General features: G+C 52.9%; 2 protein-coding genes across 5 annotated transcripts; both read right to left on the bottom strand.

Moving 5' to 3' along the window:
* Positions 1 to 368: 368 nt before the first annotated feature.
* On the bottom strand, positions 369 to 16,325 carry Adcy4 (adenylate cyclase 4). 4 transcript variants are annotated; one of them, XM_004864083.4, is made up of 25 exons: positions 15,863 to 16,325; positions 14,013 to 14,210; positions 13,764 to 13,925; positions 13,005 to 13,154; positions 12,497 to 12,645; positions 12,311 to 12,422; positions 11,475 to 11,602; positions 11,187 to 11,345; positions 10,795 to 10,927; positions 10,440 to 10,613; positions 7,650 to 7,693; positions 7,431 to 7,517; positions 7,171 to 7,240; positions 6,787 to 6,884; positions 6,078 to 6,162; positions 5,835 to 5,972; positions 5,126 to 5,236; positions 4,695 to 4,879; positions 4,406 to 4,490; positions 3,866 to 4,024; positions 2,168 to 2,314; positions 1,743 to 1,850; positions 1,513 to 1,627; positions 1,055 to 1,179; positions 369 to 969 (listed from the first exon to the last, which is right to left on the bottom strand). In XM_004864083.4, exons 1-25 carry the CDS (start codon positions 16,019 to 16,021, stop codon positions 817 to 819), a joined length of 3,234 nt encoding a protein of 1,077 aa, XP_004864140.1. In that variant the 5' UTR covers positions 16,022 to 16,325; the 3' UTR covers positions 369 to 816. The 4 variants fall into 4 exon arrangements, with proteins under 4 accessions (XP_004864140.1, XP_004864139.1, XP_087053147.1 ...); XM_004864082.4 differs by having other exon boundaries at positions 11,465 to 11,634; XM_087197021.1 differs by having other exon boundaries at positions 13,764 to 14,210.
* Positions 16,326 to 17,402: 1,077 nt separating this feature from the next.
* On the bottom strand, positions 17,403 to 20,714 carry Ripk3 (receptor interacting serine/threonine kinase 3). The gene is given in 8 exon segments (XM_087197033.1): positions 17,403 to 17,770; positions 18,440 to 18,808; positions 19,013 to 19,080; positions 19,189 to 19,255; positions 19,258 to 19,361; positions 19,539 to 19,585; positions 19,712 to 19,863; positions 20,343 to 20,714. Coding segments are annotated over 7 exon segments (1,029 nt in total). The 5' UTR covers positions 20,625 to 20,714; the 3' UTR covers positions 17,403 to 17,770; positions 18,440 to 18,499.
* Positions 20,715 to 21,129: the final 415 nt, after the last annotated feature.

A 21,129-nucleotide genomic window follows, 5' to 3' on the forward strand; every position in this document is an offset into this window, starting at 1 on the left:
TTGGTTCAGCTTTGTTGTGTCATCTTAGGAAGATGGTAGTAGCAGTGGCAGTAGAGTACTGTTTGGATCTTTTCCATAAAAATCCAGAAACAGAAACAGAAACTAGGACAGCAAAACCAAAAGTCCACATGTAAGATTTACAACAAATCTAGCTTATCAAAATATTGCCCATGGACCCTAAAGTATGAGCAGGTGAGAATGGAGATCAATGCTTCAAGACCCATACATGGTGTCACCATCTGCACAAGAGGTGCAGAAGCAAGGTAGGCTATCTGATGGACCTGAGAACAGGAAAGCCCCCAAGTTGTCTACAAGTCTTTCCTAGAAAGCCTAGTGGGCCACTCTGAGAACAGTAAGAGAAGCTGGGAGAGATATAATAGTTTATTTTCCAGGCTACTCACTCATTCTCCATGGCAAGCACATAACAGGTGCTTATTTAACGTTTGAATGAATAAAAGTCAAATGACATTTCTGGAGATTTCTTCCAACATTTGTGGGTAGGGGACAGGAAAAGACAAATCCTTGTTTTGAGTTATGTGGCTAAAATTCTGTGTGATTCTAAGGTATGCAACATAGTGGAATCAAGTTAGGAAGTAGGCAAAGAGGCTCAGGCAGTCCTCCTCTAAGCTTGTGAAAAGAATCACTCCCAACACACTCAGGTGCAGACACACACAAACACACACAAACATTCAGTTTGACCTGGAAAGAAACCATCCTGTTGAGGGCACAGGAGATGGTGATTCCCAGCTACATCAGCAGCTTCTGACATCAGTTGGCTCCAGACGTCCCAGAGGATTTTAGAAGGGCGGGGAGCCCTCAGCCTAGAGTGGCGGAAGGAGGTCCAGTTCGTGTCAAGTCTGTGTTCAGGAAGTAGGTGCAGAGCTGTCCTTTGCCTTTGACCTTGATGACACCCCGACTGTAGCATGTATAGCCCAGGGACTGCAGGGCCTGGGCTGTCTCCTCAGTTACCTGAGATTGGAAGGTTGTAAGGGGATGGTCCTGTCCTTATCCCCCTTCCTCATGCTCCCCCATGCCTCCAGTGTAGCTCTCTCACTTGGATCTTGCCAAGGACTCCTGTGCTCTCCATGCGACTGGCCACATTCACTGTGTTGCCCCAGATATCATATTGTGGCTTCTGGGCCCCGATCACTCCAGCCACTACTGGTCCATGATTCAACCCTGACAAAGAATGTGATGAGGAGGAGGCCTTACAAGAGGAACTTTGAAGAGGAAGTGGGGAAAAGGAAGCTAAAGGAACTGGGGAGAAGGAAGGGTCAAGGGCGCCTTAAAGGAGAAGAAGGATCTCTGGGGTGGAGGAATGCGGCTTAGGGAAGGGAAGGAATGAGCTCTTGGCCCAGTGGTTTCATGCCTCATCCAAATGAATGAGTCTGGAGAAGGGGTTCAGGGATAATCTGGGAAGCAGCTTACAAAATACTTGGAGTGGGGAGACCATGGGAAAACAAGGGGACACCACATTGCCCCAGCAAGGCGGGGTGGGGGTGGGGGGCTCACCCACACGCAGGCGGAAGTTGTTAAATGAGTGCTTGTTGATGACATCCAGCTTAGACCCCAGGGCCATTGCAAATTCCACCATGGTGCCAAGGTGGCTGCAGCTCCGCTCAGCATCCTGGTAATGGGCCAGTCCATCAGGATGGGTCAATGAGGACACACAAATAAATCCTACTTATGGGTCCACCAGGAAGAGCCCAGGGAGGGATGGTCGGTAAGGAAGAGTGTTGTACCTGTTGTGGATCTTGTCCAGAGGTGGCATTTAAGCCTGTGGCTGCCATGTAGGTACTGCCAATAGTTTTGATCTTCTCTACTCCACTGAACTTGGGCTTGGAGAGCAGCTGTACAGAGAGAAGGTTTTGTCCCCAGTCTCTCTTGCTCTCTTCCCTTTGCCTTCCCCAGAAGCTGAGCCCAAGGGCTTTGGAGGCTAAAGGACAAGGCTTCGGGGTTGAAGCTGGTAGTAGGAAGGAGAGAGTGGGCAGGGGCATTGTTATTGGAGAGTGTAGAGCTGGGGATCAGAGAAGGAGAGGGAATGCTGGGGTGGTGATGGCGGTGGATAGGATTGGCTTCATGGACAGGAGAGCAAAGTGGAAAGAGGGACTGGTGGAAAATTTGAGGATCCAGGACATAGGGTCTGGGGTACCCTTGGAATTGTCACCTCATCAAAATCAGCAATTATCTCATTGAGCAGCCGCAGACACTCTAGCCCCTCATGGTTGATGTTGGATTCAGAATAAAACTCCTTAAAGTCTGGGACTGAGGCAAAGAGCACGCAAACACACTCATAGGACTGGTGGTAGAGGTCCTGGGAGAGGGAGGGACAGGGGAAGGGGTATATGTCGTGTGTTCCACATTTCAGAGGCCCTCCGCCCATATCCACATTCCTAGTTTCTTTGTTCAAGAAGGACTGGAAGGGAGGGAGAGGGGTAGGGCCTGGTTACCGCAGGGATATGATTCAGAAATCTAAGATTTGGTGTTATTATGACTCCAAGAAGGACAGAGATTTGGGGTCAGAATCATCTCACAGCTAAATAAAGGGACTCGCTCACTCCTGGAGTCAGAATAGTGTCAGTGGGAATTATTTTTATACCCTATCTCATTGCTGAAAGATATTTTATCAGTTAGGTCAGTTTTTAAAGATAGGGATAATCTGGATTATAAAATAAAGCAACAATAGGGAGTAAGTGTGGGACAAAGGGAAAATAAGGACAACAGGATAAAGATGGAATCAGATCTGAGGGTGTTCACACAGTGGGTGCCATGAAGTCCTTAGTAGTCCTGGATTCTGGATGTAAGCTTTCTAGTGGCCAATGTGAAGAGAGAAACAGGAGGAGTTACAAGATTCCTTGTGCCCATAAGTGAAGAAACTAGAAGTAGAAGTACTTCTGATCTTGAGAGCTGAGACTAGGCAATAGAGGCTAGTGAGATAATTCCTGAGCTCTTTCTTTTAACATCCCCCAGTATAAGACAAAAGCATTTCCATAGTAAACAGGGCCAGGCAGTGGTAATACAAAAAAGATGGTGCAACTATGTGGGTGGCTATCTGTGGGTAACTGACTATAGCCAGATTTTTGAGGCTCTAGAGCAGCATCATCCAATGGGACTTTCTTTTTTTAATTATTTATTATTTTTTTATTTTTATTTTTTGGTACCGGCGATTGAACTCGGGACCTTGTGCTTTCGAGGCAGGCGGCAGAACCACTGAGCTAAATCCCCAGCTCACAATGGGAATTTCTGCAGTGATGGAAACACTGTATAGATGTACTGCTGGATATTGTGGCCACTAGTCACATGTGGCTGTGCACTTGACATGTAGCTGGTACTAGGGACTGGACCCAGGGCCTCCACACTGAGTTACATCCTCAGCCCTTTTGTTTTTGTTTGTTTTGTTTTGTTTGTGTTTGTGTTTGTTTTTTTGAGACAGGGTCTCGCTTTGTAGTTCAGGCTGGGCTTGAACTCATTATGTAGCTGGGCTGGCTTCAAACTCTCGGCTATCCCCCTGCCTCAGCCTCCTGAGTGCTGGGACTACAGGTGTGTGCCACCATGCCTGGCTGGTAGACTGTATCTTGCAGAAAACTACATCAACACTGACCAAGCTTCTGGAAGGTACAAAATAGTCATGAGTTGGAGAAAAAACTCTTCTTCCAAGTAGGAACTTGAAATGTGGAGATTCTACACTCACTGAAGACAGAGCCCCAAATCTTATGAAAATAGAGGCATCTGACAGGGACAAGGACTTCGTGGATGCCTGACCCACTGGTATGGAGTCCAGAGAGGATGGACTAAGGGCCAAGACTTTCATACAAATGTAGTCCCTGTGGCACCTGGGGCTCGGGGTTCAGGAATCAGGAGTCACCTCATTGCGCCGGTTCTGGCCAATGAACTGCGGGGCCACATGTGCAGGCAGCACATTCTCCAAGAGCAGCCGGGTCAGGTTCTCCATTGTCTCTGTCTCCTCCCGCTCCTGCCTCAGTTTCTTCTTCCACAGGAAGTCCAGGCGGCAGTAATATTCATTCTGGGAGGGCCATGGAGGGGGAGTGCAGGGAACCCCCAACTCCTGAATGTTTGTACCCCTACTCCATGATGTCTGAATACCCTCCACACCCAGCTTGGAGAAAAGGCTTCAGGGGCTGGAAAGTAGCAAATTAGATTCAAAGTAGGGATACAGAACTGGCAGCAGAGTTTTTTGTAAGCATGGCTTTCTCAGATATGGGGTTAGGAGGATAGAGAGCAGAGAGAAGGAGCAAGAGAGGGAGCAGGAGGGCTTGCTTAGAAGTTTCCAGTGAGCACACCATTTGAATTCAACTCTGGTAAGGAGAGAGACCAAGCCACCAATGTGGGGCTCCAGCTCCACCATTCACAGGGAGGCCCTGCAGGGCTGCCCTGGGTGGCTTACCTGCCGAGCCAGGACAAGGAGGGTGAAGAAGAAGATGAAGAAGGAGATAGCTCCCATCAACTTGGGTTCCTTCAGCACTCCTGGGCTGAAGAGGGCATAGATCAGGGCTTTCCCTTGCTCTGTCCCTTCCTGCTGGCCTCTGCCCTGCCCCCAGAGCCCATGTAGCCCTCGCCTCCCCTCCTTCTCTGCCCTGTGTGTGGTTCAGGTCAGTGAGGCAAGAACAGCTCTGTGTCCTGTCTCACCCCCATCCATGAGGGCCTGAGTGCTTTGGTCCAGCGGCCATACACACCTGGAGTCCAAGGAGCCCGGATAAAGGTGGGCAATGAGGCAGTCTGACAGCCAGGCGTGGGAGTGCAGGAAGACGGAGCAGGAGGCCACTAGCCACAGCAGGAGCAGCACCAGCTTCAATTCAAAGCTCATGTGCAGAAAGAGGGAACAGGAGAGGAAACCCAGCACACAGCAGTGCATGGAGTACTGTGGGGCCAGGCAAGGGGTCAGGTGAGGACATGTCCCACAAGCAGGGGTGGGAGGACATCCATGAGCTCCCATCCTGTCCCTCCCAGGGCCCTGGGCTTGTCTGGGAACAGGGGGTGTCATCCACACACACATTGGATGTGATCTATGTGTGTCCCAGTCCACAGGGTGGAATGTTTTTTAACTTGGGGAAGGTACTGAGGAAGGATCTGGAGAAGGAGGTCTGGGGCTTCGAGGGATCCCTACCGGGACACTGATGAGAGGCAGTGACCCAGGCAGCTCCCAGGACAGGTTGAAATCCATGGAGGACACACCAGGGGCCTGGAAAGGGCAGTCTGCTAATGCTGGTAAGAAGAACTGCAGAAGGAGATGAGAGGCTGAGGTGGCAGGCAGCTCCTTGACCCCATAGTGGCTTCAGCTGTGTTTCAGCCGACCTAGGGATGAGTTAGGGCCAGGCTCCTACAAAGGGGTGGATTCTGCTACTTCTGGTTGGTGAGGGAGCTTCAGCCTGTGTCCACTGAGTAGAGGGACTGTGAGATGGTGCCATGAGCACTAGTCTGTCCTGGATCTACTGTATCAGATCTTGTCAGCCACTTAACCTCTCTGGGCCTTAGCTTCTCTTCTGGAACTTGGCTGGGAATGATTGTAGATGCCTCTCGGGGATAAAATTCTAGGGATGATTATACATTCTGTTAAAATCAGCCAAGGAAGCTAAGTAGTAAATATCTGCCCACATAAGAAAGAGATGGGAAGGCCATCCATCACAATGTTTTTAACAATGATTATGTGCAGGTGATAGGTTCTGGGAGACTAACGTTTTTCTTTATATTTGTACAACATTCCCAGCCTCCCTTGGCCTTAATCTAGTTGCCCTTCCAGATTCAGGGATCCCTTTTCAGTCCCTCACAGGTCCAGTGCACCCTGATGGGGTGGATAGAAGTCCCTTTGCCCTCACCAGGCTGGCAATGGCCATGGTGAAGACGAGGAGGATGGTAGCAGTGCCCAGGGCTACTCGCAGTCCAGGCCATGTGGCCACTAGGCCAGACAGTGCAGGCAGCCGGTGCAGCATCTTGGGGCCTTTCTGGACACACCACTGTGGAGGAAGTGCAGGTGTCTTGGCATGGGCTGAGGTGCTTTCTTCAGCCCACGTTGTAGCCAGATCTCCAGCTCGCCACTTCTACCTCCCAGCCCACCTTACCGTCAGGTGCTCTGAGAAGCAGACGAAGAGAAGGAGAAGGAAGAGAAGGAAGGTGATGCTGTAAGTAAAGGCCAGAGCTGGGGGCCTGTGGAAAGATGAGGAGGAGCTTTGGTGAGCCAGAACATGGTGTGGTGTGAGGGTACTATGCCTTCTGGGTGGGAACTGCCAGGTGGAGGTGGTCCAGAGGACCCAGATTAGCTGCTGATGGGGTCCAGGCTGATCAAAGACATCATATTCTTATGTTCTGGGGAGAGCTGAAGGGCTCAGGGAAGTGTCTGGGTGGATCAGAAATCAATACAATGGGGACAACACTGAAGGCTCACATGAGTGGCCAAGGCTGCACCAGACCAATCTCTGGCTAAAGCTTTTTAACTCAGCTGAGTTTTGAAAAAAACAAAACAACCCCCCCACCTTAATAGAAGAGATAGGAATAAGGACCTTTTCTAAGCTCCTTTGGGCTTCTCAGTGGGAACACAAGCTCCCCCATGGGGCTGTTGAAGCACCAAAAGAGACAGGCATGTAAAAGTGCACCGCAGTATTGAAACGAAGTCTGTGGTTATCACTAGTTCTCTAGAACACGTTTCCTCTGTGGGCAAATGCCTGAAGCTAAGGGGCTGGGCAAAGGAAGACAGTGTGAGTCAGGGGTCAGGAAGGGCAAGGGGATCTGCGGAGGAGAGAGCCAGGGTCTCCTTGCCTGGTGCCACCTTACCTGTTTGTCACCAGCATTTGGATGATGAAATTGGACAGAAAAACCAAGAAGGTGCAGGCTGTATAGTATTTGAAGGCAGGGAGAGCAGAGAACCGATACTAGAAGGGAAGGAAGGGGTAGGCAGAGACAGGGCATGTGCTCAGTCTCACGCCCCACCCTTCACAGTTCCATTAGCCCCTACCAGTTCTCCAAGGAGTTGGCCCTGCCCACCACCACTAGCTCAATCTACACGATGACTCTTCTGTCTGAGAGAGGCCCAAGCCCCTTGCTCCAAGGTCAAAAATTGAGCAGACCCAGGGAGGGGAAGGACATACAAGGCCTGATCCCTCTCCAAGGCCTAGGAACTAAGCTGGGAAATCTTTTTGTGGCTTCCCTCCAGCCAACCTGTTTCTCCATCTCCTTCTCTCTGAAGTACAGTGTCAGTAAGTTGAAGTCCTTCGACTGCTTCCACTGTCTGGTGAGAGGTGGGGGGTAACGCCAGAGAGGACCAGGTAGGGCAGGGCAGGACAGGAGGAGGGACCAGGTGGGTCTTCCCTCTAGAACAGCCCTTCATTTTCCTCCCGGCCCTTGGCGGAGCACCCCCCTCCCCCACCACGTGACCCCTCAGGGCCTCCTCTCCTCCTAGACCGCTTTGCTTTCCATACTTCTGAGAGTTGAGCTGTTCGATGACCTGGAAGAACTTGGCATCCCCGGTGTCCAGTTCATCATCTAGTCCCCGGGGGGTCCTGCTCCTGCACGGTGAACACCAAGTCTGTCACCAGGGAGACCCTCAAAAGCTTCTGGGTGAGCAGAGCAGCCCTCAGGAAGGACGGAGACAGGTCACCCAGTCGGTCCCACTGTCAGAGTTGCTCCTATCTCCTTACCGGTCCAGGCTCCACTGGGGGCTGAAGGAGGCCAGGGCCTTCTCCTGCAGGGAGAACACACAGGGGAGGTGAGTGTAGCCTCACAGTGAGGCAGCCATGAACTGCACAGCCTTGGCCTTGGGCCAAGACTATTCTGCTTCTGATGTCTTCTCTCTCTTCCCCACCAAACCCTACCTGCCCTTGAAGTGGAAATTCAAACCCCATTTCCTCCTTAAAGTTTCCTCCTAGCTTTAGATTCCCAAGGTCTTTCCACCCTTTATTTCCTCATTGCTTCCATCACTTGAGTAGGATCCCTTTATCTTCTATATGCTTCTATATGCCATGTCTCATCTTCCCTAAAGGTTGCACAAATTGGATGTGAGGGCGATCTGGCTATGACATCTGTCACCCCATTGGTTACCAGCACTGATTTGGCTGATCTGGCTGCCTAGGCAGGTGTCTTCTTCCTCACTCACTGCTCCATGTTTGTCCTTCCTGAAACTGTAGTCTTAGTCGAAGAGGATGACCTTCACTGATGGAGGAGAACCATTTCCTCCATCAAGGGTATACGAATAGCTATGGTCCAACTGCTACAACTTCCAAACAAACTCTCAAGGTTGAACAATTTCCGAAGACAAGGACTTTCCCATCACCCTTGGATGCCCAAAAGTCTTTGGTTTAAATTGAAGTGACAGTGCAGAATATTCCGACTTCCCTCTGACCTTTAATGAGGTCAGCTAAACTGAGGTGAGAAGTGGCAGGGGTGGATAAGAAGGAATAGAGAAGAAAGAGGAAAAGGAAGGGAAATTAATCTGATTAGTCATTCTCTTCTTCACTAAATAGTAGTGCACAGCCTAGGCAGAAATGAACAGGTAAAGCAAGTGCTGCAGGAGGGTGAAGTTCTGTGGACCACAGGGCAGAAGTGTGCTGACCATTTCTCCCTGCTCCTTTTGGTTCATGTGAAGGAAGCAGGGTAACGAGGTCACATCATCCCCAAACCAGAACCTAGTGTATGGGAGAAGGAGATATTGCGAGGGAATTGTAGTTTGAGCCCATCTATGCATCCATACCCAGGCCTAACTTTTTTCAAACTGCCTACTGTTCCCCTGACTGCCTATAAGTTGAAGGCAGGAAAAACACTTTATTTCTGCCTTCTCAAGAATTAGTCTAGTGTTTGCCATAAAATAGATGTTCAAAAAATGTGAAGGGATGCTGGGGTTATAGTTCAAGGGTAGAGCATTTGCCTAGCATGCATGAGGCCCTAGGTTTGATCCCCAGCACTGAAAAAAAAAAAGTGGAGGGTGGCCGGGGATTTAGCTCAGTGGTTTTGCCTGGTGCACAAGTGCAAAGATCCGAGAGTTTGATCCCCGGTACCAAAAAAAAAAAAAAAAAAATGGAGGGAATGGATGGATAAATGGTACACACCAGTACAAACACTGCTCCCCTACTCCCAAGTTCTACACCGTTTAAGAGTAGGTTGATGGTGATTCTCAGGATTTCATTTGATTGAGTCCCCAGAACTTCAGGGGCCTAGAAGTGGAATTCCTGGGCTGTTGAGGTCCTACTTCAGGAGATACCTTTGAACAGGGGTGACTGTTCCTCCAGCCTCGTACTTCCAGGCCTGCACACCAGTGGAGAGTGGCAGGAGGTCTGGCATGGGCTCTGGTAGGCATTCCTACCACAGGAATTGCTCCCAAGGTCATCTCACAGGGCTTGCAGCAACCCCACCTGCCCTGGAGGGCTCATCCTGCAACAGTTAGCAAGGCCTTGGATTCTTCCTTCCTCTCCCTCTCGTCAGTTTAAGCCTCTGACATGCCCCCCCCCATCCCGGTTTAAAATTCAGTCCTCCTCTGCACTTCTGCTGCCAATGTTGCCTCACTGTTTGCTGATCTCTGGCCTTTCCTGATAGATGGGAGAGGAGGGGGATGGAACACAAAGGGTACTCCAGACGTCCCATTAGTCACGGTGTCCTACCCAGTAAATAAGACTCTGGGAAGACTGCAGAAAGGTGGCTATGATTGTTGAACAGATTTCAGGAAGGGTGGGTAGGTGAGGTCAATTGCCCGAGGGTATAGAGCCTTAACCCTGTGAACACCTTTAGGAACATGACCCGGGCCTCTGCAGGAGGGAATTCTGGCAGCTCATCATTGAGCATCAACTCCAAGAGCCTACTTGTGGCAGAGATCCACGATCCCTCACCAGCTAGTGGGTCATTGTGTACCTCAAGGTGCTACACATAAGACTGGACAGTAATTGGCTGTGCCCTAGATTCCCCTAGACCAGGGGTAGCCTCCCACCTATCCTGTCTGCTAGTGGTAACTTCCTTTTTTAAGGCCACGTGTGACTTTCACTTGTACTTCACTGTATCCATATATAAATGCTGAAGAGTAGGGGCAACAATCACCCTTCCTCCTCTTCCTACCTTCCCAATTCTAGTAGGGATGGAGGGAAAGCATGAAGTAGCAGGAATGAGTTAAATAGAGACACTTCCTGGTGGGATGGGTCTTCAGGACTAGAATCAGAATCAGGAGGAAATGGAGACTACTACTTTTGGGGTGTCAGGAAAGGGGAGATTGAGGAGCAATGGACATGGTGTCTATGGGGATCCTGCATCTTCTCTGAGGTGAGTACAGAAAGCTTTGCTCTTTCCCTGGAAGAAAGGGCCAGGAGGAGACCAAACTGGTGACTTGGGATGTCATAAATCATCAAGTGACTCACTGGTGAGGAGCAGGGGAAGCCGAGAGTGGAGCCCGAGGACAAGGAGGGTGGGTTTACCCTTAGTGCTGGGTCTCATAACAGAGGTACACATACCGGGAGAGGAGTGGAGGTGGACACAGGGCTGTCTATGTGGCTCAGGTGGGCAAAAGGCTTGGCTGCACCCCAGGACTCCAGGTAGCGTGTCATCAGCAGTGACGGGCGCATCTTGTGGCCCTCCAGAGAGAACAGTAACCCTCCTTCGGTGCCCTTCTCATCTTCTTCCTCAGCCTGGGGCATATGGAGACTGACAGTAAAGATCACAGATGCTTTCTCTTTTCCTCCACAACCCTTAGAGGCATGTGCCTCCACCCTGCCCACTAGGACCCAGGAAGTCAATCTCCAGTATAGGAGAAGTGATCAGGCCTGCTGTTGTGCGGGTCAGTTTGTCTGGTCCAGGCTGGGCTTTTACCCGAGGATCAATGACCAGGTATGTAGGCTCCCCGAGCTCCCGAAGGTATGGGTCTCGGTGTTCCATGGCTGCATCCTCCACAGCATAGGCCCCTGCCAGCAGGGCCAGGGTAGCCCCTGTGATGTGCACCCGACTGGAAGGAGGGAACAGTGGGAGGCTGATCAGCAAGGAGGTCCTCTAAACCCCTCAGTTCTCTCCAAGAGCACTCCTGGAGGTGTGATTTGAAGAAAAGACCTGTTAAGGGGGTGCCTACCAGCTCCCCTCCCTGCACCCTAGAATCTCCCTGGGCCCCACACAGGGTTGTACTAATTTTAAGGAACTCCAAAAAGGGTGGTAGCAGGTGGGAGGCCTGGTTGGCTCTTGTGGTGGCTGCCTGGGACCCAGGGTCTCACCCTGGCACACCGCTCGCCTCCATGTGGTTGGCCAGTGTGACGTCGTGGGACCAGACATCATACTGCCACTTCTGCAGCCCGATGACTCCGCAAAGTACACTGCCAGAGTGCACTCCCACACGCATGTTTATGTCCACACCAGTGGCTGCCCGAAGTTTCCTGAGCAAAGAACAATTTGAGTCTTGCCTTAAGCCTTGTCCACAAGACACACCTCCTCTTCTCAAGGAGGACACCATCACCTGGCTGTCCTCCCCCACATCCATCCATCACACACCCACCAGAGCTGACCTGATGGCGCGGCACATGTCCAGCCCCATGCGCACGCAGTTGATGGCATGGTCTGGCAGTGAGAGGGGAAGCCCAGAGACGCAGTAGTAACAGTCCCCCAGGATTTTGATCCGCATGCATTCGTGCTCCTGGGAGTGTGTGTGCGGGTGTGTAGAGGAACCTGGTTAGAAGCCAGAGGGGTAGGAGGGAGTTGGGAAGAGTGGGGAGCGAGTGTAGTAATCCTGAAGAACTTCCAAGGTTGGGAGTGTCTAGGTCCGATCTAGGGACTCCTTCAACTTGGTATGGGGCTGACTGAGGTGTCCCCTTCAGATGTCTTTCTCAGAAGGGACAGCCCTTGGAAGGGCTGAGGTATCTGTGGGTTTCCTCAGGTTTGGCACATGTATGTTGTGCACAGACTTGGTCATGTGGAAGTAGTCTCAGGACTGAGGGATCTGGAGTGGGATCCCAAAATGGGTTGCACCCCTGGGGTTTCAGTAGTTGCTGAGCTGTATCTGGAGAAGGCACACTTTCTCTTGGAAGAGTCTCTCCAGGTTGGAGCACTTGAGTATGTCTCTAGATTTTGGATGCAATGTCCAGAAATACCTATGTTGGAGCATACTGAGGGGCACCATAGTTGGAACGTCAGTGGAAATGTCGAGAGGTCTCTTCATGTTTGAGGAGCAAGTGAGCAGCTCATGACTGGGAGTGAGTGAGGGGGTTTCCCACTTCCACTGGAGTGTATGGGAGCCTGCATGGGCTCTGAGGTGGGACTGGGGTCTTAGCCCCTTCCTTTGGAAGGGGCTCCCAAGAATGGGGTGTTTGAATGTCCCTGGGTGGGGAGGGAGGCCCCCTCTGACCTTGGCGATCTGGTCAAACTTGCCGAAGAGCTCATTGAGCATGAGCACCAGCTCCTTAGGGGAGCACTCGCTGGCCAGCCGCGTGAAGCCCACGATGTCAGCATACAACACACTGTGCAGGGCAGACTTCGTCAGTGGAACCAGGCTCAGTCCACAGCCCTCCCCGCTGCTCACCCTTCCTCGTACCTGACTCCTTGGTGCCTCTTCACATAGAGGCTGTGGAAATTATTGGTGTTTTCTGGCTGTGACCCCTGTCCGGCCTGCAGCCGTGCCATGATCTCTGCTTTCATCTCTCGGGCCAGGTAGGCAGGAAGGATGGACAAGAGAAGGTGTTCCTGGAGAAGGTCACTATGAGCACCAACCCTCCCCTACTCAGGCCTCCGGCCAAGAAGCCCACACACTGCTTCCCCCAGTATGCTCCCCTCAGCCCTGCCCGTTCCAGCACCCCATCCCACCCTCAACACCTTTAGGGACTTAACTCTCAGTACCAACACCTGAATTAGAGTTCTTCACTTAATATAATGTCTTGAAGTCCATTGAGCCTAGCAACAACCTTCTAAGTTGGGCAATAACCACAGTTTGTACAAAGGAGGAAACACCATAGAAGGTCAAGTAACTGGGCTTGTAAAGGAGTCCATGTGTAATGTAAACGATTCTGAGCATGGGTCCACCTTGCCTCCTGGGCCCAGCTGACCTGGTGCTTTTTCTCTGTGTCCAGTCTCCGCCGAGAGTGCAGGGAGCTGAGTGCCTCCCGGAAGGTGGCCCGCAGCGCACGCTCCATCAGCGCCTTGTGGTATGCCCCCACCACATTCCCGCACAGGAAGAGCACTGCATTTGCTGCCAACTGTGGGGGGGGGCCAGCTTCAGAGGGAGCAGGACCAGGGGAGATTGGGGTGTCTAGGGCCGTAGCTGAAGTTGTTTTCCAGAGTGGGCTGGGGAAGGTCTGGCTCTAGTTAGGAATCCAAGCCTCTCAGGGCAAGTGGTGCCACACTATGAGGTTCCCAGAGTGTCTCCCCTCCCAGTGCTCTCTGCTCTAGACTCTTGGCTGCTGGGCCAACACGGCTTCTTAGTCTAGAAATCTTTACAATTTGCATGTACCTTTCCTCTGTCTGGAGTAGCACTTCACCCTCCTCATCCTCTGCCTCCATTGTAGCTGCACAAAACTACTGAAGTTCTGATTTTCGTTCTCTGAAGTTTCCGTTATCTGCTTCTGCCTCCACACCCTTTCTCCCTGGGTGAACTATGACACCCTTCCCCATGGGCCCAGAGCCCTCCTCTGGCATCAGTAGGCATGGCACTGCCTGGGTGTACCAGTGACTAGAGGCCCTTATCCAGGTCTATGTGTGGACCTGCACCCACTGTTGCACCCAAACTTAGTCATAGCTCAGTAAATGCTCAGAGGACCTACAGCAGAGCTGGCCCAGGCCACTGCTTGTGTTACTTGCATGCTTACCTGTGGCAGCAGTGCAGGTTGGGAGTCTGGCTGTGGCCCAAGGTACAGCCCGAGGACCAGCAAGTGCGAGAGTGAGGAGGTAAGACCTGCGGCGGCAGCCTCCCACATGCCCAGGGGCAGCATGGCATACACCGTGAAGATGATGAAGAGGAAAAAGGACACCTGGAGCAGGGCGCAGGAAGCTGAAGGCCCACACAGCAAACGGCCTGGGTGCTGGTTCCCCCATTCCTTTCCTGCCATCCATCTTACCTGGTCCCAGGCGCTCACGACGCCCCCTGTAAACAGGAAGGCCTGGCCTAGGGCCAGCAATGCAGCCCACACAAGGCCAGACAGTGGTCGTGTCCAGCGCTGCAGTCGCTGCTCACGGGAAGCTAGGCCCAGCAGCAGCAAGAAGCCACCCAAAGCACTTAACACTGTGGGAAGGAAGCCTGGGTCCGAGGTCAGCTCCTGCGGGCCAAGGATGTGTGGGGTGAATTTGATGGGAAGCTTAGGGCGCTTAATCAAATGAGGAGAAACCAATTAGATAGAGGAAGAGCGAGCAGCTTCCTGGACATTTCTAAAAAGCGTCTCAAACCCAAATATGAAAAGGAAGCACAGCACCTGTTTGCCATGCATATTAAGTTGAACCATAGGAAATTGCCAGCCAGGCACAGTGGTGCATGCCTGTAATTCCAACACTCTGGGAGGCTGAGGCAGGTTGGATTGCAAATTCCAGCACCATCTGGGTAATGTAGCAACACCTTGTCTTAAAAATAAATGAATAAATATGCCAGGGATTTGGCTCAGTGGCACCATGCCTGCCTTGGAAGCACAAGGTCCTGAGTTTGATCCCCAGTACCAAAATAAATAAATAAATAAATAAATAAATAAATAAATAAAATGGTTTGGGGAATGTGATTCAGTGGTAGAGCACCCCTGGGTTTGATCCCCCAATATATATATATAAATAAATATATATAATATAATAATAGATATATAAATATATAATATAGTAAAAATATATATGGCTGGGGATGTACGTTCAATGGCAAGGCTCTGGGTTCAATCTTTAGTACTGGGAAAAATTGTTGATATCTTTTTGTTTTTATCAACAGAGTTGGCAGTGTCATATGGTTCAACCTAGTATCTCACTTGCACGCTGCCGTGGAACTGGGAGAGTTACACAGAACAGCCAGTTTCGACCCCCTATGGGCTATCTGGGAATCCATGGTCTTTCCACGCCTCTTTTATCTGTCAAACCAAAATTGTTGTACCTGCCTGATGTCTGGCAGCAAGTGAACGAGATGACACTAAGGAATGAATGTCTCCAAATCAAGATAATTTCCTCAGGATAAATTTCGCTGCGGTGGGAGGCGGGAGTAGCTCGAGGCTTCGGGGACAGCGCGAAGCAGCTCTTGAGCAGCAGGGGGCGCTCCTCCCTCGCCCCTTCCTAGCCACCAAGGCTGGGGTTTCACCACCTGCCTCTGCTCCGGCAAGTCCCCTGGCTGTTCCCGCCCTTTGTTCCCACCTCTTTCCGGACTTTGGGTGGACCAACAAGGACTGGCCACACCCATTTGATTTTCCCGCCTTGCCTCCATGCAGTGAAAAGAAAACAAGGAGCAGGATATTTTCAGTTATGGAATCGAAGTCCTTCTTCCTCCCCAAAGAAAGTCTGAAAATGGGTTGATTTGGGGGCTCCCTGAGGGTCGAATGAAGGGGCCTTCTGGGAGTCTGTGGGGGTACAACTGCCCCACATTGCCAAAGGAGGAGGAAAGGCCAGGAAATGAATCTCCACAGGGGCTTGAGTAGAATTTCCCCTCTGGAAAACTGGAAAATCTGGTGTTGGACTTAGCGTTCTAGAACCGGTGGACACAAACTCCTGAGGGCTGTAAGAACCCAGAGGGAAATGAGAAGCAACCAGGACGGAGCTATTTCTGGGCAGACCTAGAGAGCAAGGCCCGGAGGGCAGAATGCCCAGGGTCCCTATGGTTCAGAGCAAGTTTCTATGCGCTTCTCTGGCTCCCAGAAGAGAAAATATGGGAAAGAAAGCCCCCAAACTCCGATTCCGAAAATGACCCCGGGGCAATGACCTCCCCTCCCGCACCGCACGCCCCGCTCACCCTGCCGCTCGCCCAGGCCACGGCGAGGAGCGCCAGGAGCGCGCAGAGCACGATGACGAGCAGCAGGAGCAGCAGCGGGTATTGCTGGCTCAGGCTGTAGTAGGTCTCATAGAAGAGGTCCTCGCTGGGGGGCGGCCGGGGGCTGAAGAGGCGGGCCATGGTCTCCGCGGCCCGGGCCGCAGGCCTGGGGCTGGCCAGGCGCGGGCCGAGTGCCCGGGGCTCCACGGCGCCTCCTTTCTCACCTGCCCCAAGGCCGCAACCTCGAAACCTCGCAGGGCGCTCCCGACGGCCGCCCGGTCCTTCCCACCCCTCCCGCGAGCGCGGACACACAGGACAGGCCGCAGCAAACGCCTCAGCACGAGGGCAGGACTTGGGGTGGACGCGAAGGGGCCAGGGTTTGTCTTTTCCCCCAACTCACTGCGCGCCACGCAGCCTGGTCACTAGTGTCACAGATCTCCGGGCGACAGGCGGTTCCCTCCCGGCGCCACGGCCCCCTCCCACTTCCCCGCCGGGACAGCCCAGCCCCTTCCCGTGCGGAGCACTCCCCTGGCCTCCCCTCACATCACCCGGCTCGCTCGTTATCTTCTAATCACTGCCTTCCTTCCTTGGTCCCTGCAAGGGAAGGGAGTGGGGGACCCTAGCAGAGGGTGAAGCGGAGGGGTGGTCCTTGGAGACTGTGTCAAAACTTAGGCAGAACGTTAGGGTGTGGGGAGACTGAGGGAGGGCTGCGATGTGCCTGGTGAGAGCCCAGGGAAGGGAGTGCGTCCTCCCGCCAGGTGCGGCTGGGATCTAGGTCGGGTTAGGGACCCTCATTCCTCTCCACTCCCAGCCTCTCTGGCAGCAGCTCTGGCAGTCTGAACTGTTCATGCTCCTGCCACCTCCAGCTCCAAGGTAGGTGGTGTTCTGGTATTCTGTGGGGCCACAGCTTTCATTCCCCAATACCAACTGAGAATCAAAATGCCTCTCCACTGTAATCCCAGTATTCTAGGAGGATGAGGCAGGAGGATCTCACGATTGAGCCCAAACTGGGCAGCTTAATTTAGTGAGACCCTGTCTCAAAATAAAAAATAAAAATAAAGAGCTGGGAATGCAGCTCACTGCTAAAGCCTTGGGTTCAATCTTTAGTACCAGAAAAAAAAAGAGGGGGGCTCCCACACCTAGAAAGCAGCGTGAGAGAATATGACCCTGTGTAGTGGAGAGAGGTGACAATAAAGGGGGCTTCCTGTAGGGCAGGAGAAGGGCTAGCGTCTGCAAATTCCCACAGAGTCACCCCATTTCCTAGGGGCCTGATTCAGCTCCTACAAAGTCCAGAAGAAAAGGCAAGCTGAGGGACCAGGAGCCCCATCCCTTGAATTTAGGCTTAAGGTGGGGCTGGTGGTGAGCTCTGGAGGAAGCGGCCTGCCTCGGGCGGTCACCAGGGAGCCAGACCTCCGGGATTCCTTCCTGCCTTGGCCAGACTGCAGTGCCTCCGCCTCCCTGGTTATCCGCTCCTGGCATCCTCAACCCCCCACCCCACCCTACACATCAGACTCTCATCCGCTTTGGGGAACCACGTTCAAACATGTTTATTGACTCTTGGGGCAGGGGCAGATCACAAAGTCAGTTGGGGCATAGCAGGGACTGCACTGGAAGAAAGCTGATGGCCAAAGGGAGTGACCCTGGCCATTTCAACACCTACAGGCCGCCTGAGGTGTTTCAGTTCTCACTTTATACTGGCCATGTGGCCCACTCCAGGCTTCAGGATCCGGCAGGCCTTTTTTCAAACCTACTTATGGGGGTGCTGCCCCCTCCTATTCATGCCAAACGGTATCGGGCCCTGCTTCGTGAAAGTAATTGTGTGGTGCACTGTCATGTGGTTGTTGTTTCCAATCTGCAGCCACTTTCAGGTGTTTATAGTAACCGAGGGCCCTTTAAGAAAAAGAGCGGCGGTGGTGGGAGGGTTTAGCCCTCGGAAAGAGGTGAGCAGGCCCACTGGGGAGGAGGACAGCGGCACCTCGTGTTCACCTGGGGGAAATGCAAGGGGGAACTCGCCTGCCACTGGCTGTGTCAAGGTGGGTCCTGTGCCTTGCCCTTCAGGCTGCCTCTCAATAAGTGGCTTTAAAGCTCAGGAGAAGTAGCAACTGATTTTGGGGGTTTTGTGCTGGGAGACGCTTTGCATTGCCATAGCAACAACAGAACCGAGGGGCTCACAGAGCTGGTGCTGGGGAGAGTCAGAGGACCCAAGGCTTTGCTGTGTGACCTCAGCTGGATCCTCTCCCAGTGGATGTCAGTTTCTTCATTTATGACATGAGAAGACTGTGTTTCTCTCCACCCCCAAAATACCCTGGGTCAATATGTAGGCATTAAGCAAGAAGGTGGCGGAGAATTTAGCAGCGGAAAGGGATGGGGGTGGGAGATGGGTACCTGTTGTTGGATCTGGCTTTGGGGCCTTGGAGGACTAGTTGGTGTCATGTCCCTTAGCTCCCTACAAACAGCACAGCTGTCAGGCCTCGTGTCCTGGAGCCTCGTTCCCCTACTGCATACCCTATAACCCCAAGTTGTTTCTGGTAAGGGAACAGAGTTAGGCCAATGTCTCACCTGATTGCCTTGGGGTCCAGGACTTGGAGTTCCAGTCAAAATAGGCCTGTTTGTCTGGTTTCAGAAAGGTAAGGTCTCTGGAGTTTGGAGAGTTTGAGCCATTGAATATGAAGAGGTCCTTCCTGTCCTGGCATGCTGAATTTGCTCTTTCTGTGCCCCCCTCTCCTCAGTAAGGCCTGTGCATGTTTCAGGAACTGAGATGGGGAACTGCTCCAGCTTCAGGCAGTTCAGACTCTCAGACAACATGGAATCAATCCAGGCACATTGCCTTCCAGTGGCTCCCTCATCCATTTTGGTCCCTCTTTGGCTTGGCTCTGGGGCAGACAACCTCCTATTGATGCTCCTGTGCTCAGACAGGAATTTTGTCACCTACAGAGACAAGAGGAGCTTGTGGGGCATGAGTTGGAAGAGCCAGAGTAAACGTGCCTAGTAGCTCGGAGTGGGTTGGGGAGGGCAAGGATAAAGGTCAAGGCACACACAACAGTGCTCAGTAGGGAGGCAGTGGACGGCCCAGGGAGCCATGTGTGCTATCCCTGACCAGATCCTGTGTGGGGGAAGTGGTTGGGCACTCACCTCAGAGATGGTGTCACCCATTTTGTCATGTACCCCCCAAAAGGCTTTTGTGGTGGTTTCCTGGAATTCTGAGAGACGGCAGATTGGGTTGCAGTGAGCAGAACATCTTTTCTTGGGAAAAGCCCCCTGCTCACAGACTGAAGCCTACTCCAGCTGCCAGTGAAATGACAGCTCACCTGGGAAGAAGCGGGGTCTGTCATTGGGCTCATGGCTCCAGCAGCACTGTATCAGCTTCTCCAGTTTTTTTCCAAGCCTGGAGTCTCAGGGCGACACGGAGGCAGCTCAGTCAACGGGGGCCGGATCTGCTTCTCAACGACTGTTTCATGGATCAGTGATGTCTGGGGCACCACTGGGATGGGGTGGGAGGGTGACAGAAAAGGCACTCAGGGTATGAGGGGATACCTGTCCCCTTGACCAAGGAAGAGGTGCAGAAGGCAGTCTGAGTAGCTAAGCCAGAAAGGGAGGGCTCAAGGCTTTCAGGAAGAGGCTACCTGGGGTTAGGACCCCAAAGTCTTCTTAGTCTTACCCTCAGTTTCTCTTCCTGCTAACACTGCCCACATGAGGATCTGGAAGCTGCAGGAGACACAGGCGGACACCTGGCCAACCACTGGCAAGATTCCTTTCCCAGATACCATACCCTGAAAGGGGCTCCAGAGAGGTGTAGAAATCTGGGATGTGTGTTTGGGGTGGGTACTTTACCTGTAGACATCACTGGCCTTGGTGGCCTTCTTGAATATATCAGCCAACAATTCTGGAGCCAAGTAAGCCAGGGTACTCCCTGGCCCCTGGGACCCGTACCCTGCTCCTGACAGTGACCCGCCCTGAAACATGGAGAGGCCAAAATCTGCCAACTGCAGAGGAAGGGAAGGAGGAAGTATTGAATGAAGTGGGCTGCAGAGCTTCTAGAATCCTCCCCTCCCTTCTTGCAGAAGGTGCAGGGCCTGTTTTATAAAGGGAGTAAGGAAAGGGAGAGTGGGGGCTTTGGGTGGGAGATCTAGGCCTCCTGTGGGTGGTTCTGGGCCATCGAGTGACTGAGTAGCTTCTTTCCAGACAAGTCTGAGTCTCTTGGGCTGAGTAGGCCATGGGTCTTTGGTGGGGTGGTTCCATGGAACTGAGCACGTGGGCCCAGACCTCTATTGCCCGGTGTGGCGGCGGCTAAAATTCTTGGCTGGGCTTTGACCTCTGGGCAGTCCAGAGCAAAGGCTGAGGGTATTCAGCAGACAGGGCTGCCCCAGGACCTGTCCCAGTGGGTGGGGCTGTGGCAGCTCTGGGGGTGGGGTAAGGGATGGGGGGCTTCTCCCAAGGTTGGGCTGGGTGTGGGTGGGCTAACCTTAGCGTGCAGGTTTGTGTCCAGCAAGACATTGGAGGGCTTGAGGTCCCGGTGCAGTAGCACTGGGTTCAGATTGTGCAGATAACTCATCCCGAGCACCACTTCCTGCAGCAGGCGGCAGACTAGAGGCCAGGGCCGAGGGCAATCCCTCTGCAGCAGCCCCGACAAGGATCCGTTCTCCATGAACTGCGTCACCAGAGCTGGCCCAGACACGCCGTTCCACTGCAGGTTCTCGGTCACTCCTAGCAGTCTCAACACATACAGGTTACGCAGATTTGCCATGGCTTTCACCTCCCTGGATATCGCCTCCCTAAAGAAAGAGCTCCGTCCGCCCGCCCATCCGCTTCCCGGAAAGACCTCTCCCTTCCCCACTCAGGCGGGTAGCTCAGCGGCTCCGCCCCCTCGGCCAGACCCGGCGTCCCGCAGTGGGGACACTCACGAATTCACGATCTTGACGGCCACGTCATAGTCCCACATCCTACGCTGTGCCCAGAACACCGCGCCGAACCCGCCTTGGCTGACAAACTCTGGGTTCTTCAAGTCCTCGCTGGACACCAGGGGGGCAGAGGCACCGTTGGGCCTCAGAAAGGAGTCTTGTCCACTAGCCAGCTGGCCACCCCCCCACACACCGCGCTGCTCCCCTCAGTCCTGGTGCCCCCCTCCCCCGCGTTTGTCAGTCTCTAGCTTCTGGCGCCCCCATTAGGTCCCTGGCTTCGCAAAGGCTTCTCTGAGTTTCTGTGGGGTGCCCTCATCCCACTCCCTACTCACCACAACTTTCAAGACCCCA

Source organism: Heterocephalus glaber, unplaced genomic scaffold, assembly GCF_053883595.1.
Source record: "Heterocephalus glaber isolate CG9 unplaced genomic scaffold, H.glaber_assembly_v1.0 deba00001662, whole genome shotgun sequence".
NCBI lineage: Eukaryota > Metazoa > Chordata > Mammalia > Rodentia > Bathyergidae > Heterocephalus > Heterocephalus glaber.

Bases quoted from the DNA above. Each gene is read 5' to 3' on its own strand.
- Adcy4 (XM_087197020.1), bottom strand. From the start codon at position 16,021: ATGGCCCGCCTCTTCAGCCCCCGGCCGCCCCCCAGCGAGGACCTCTTC. The intron at 11,346-11,464 runs GTGGGTGTGTGA...TTCTTTGCTCAG, and splicing joins GCGCCATCAGGTCAGCTCTG to GAAACTTCGGGCAGCCACTG. The intron at 4,491-4,694 runs GTGTGTATGGCC...TGCCCTCTTCAG, and splicing joins CCGGGCTCCTTGGACTCCAG to CCCAGGAGTGCTGAAGGAAC.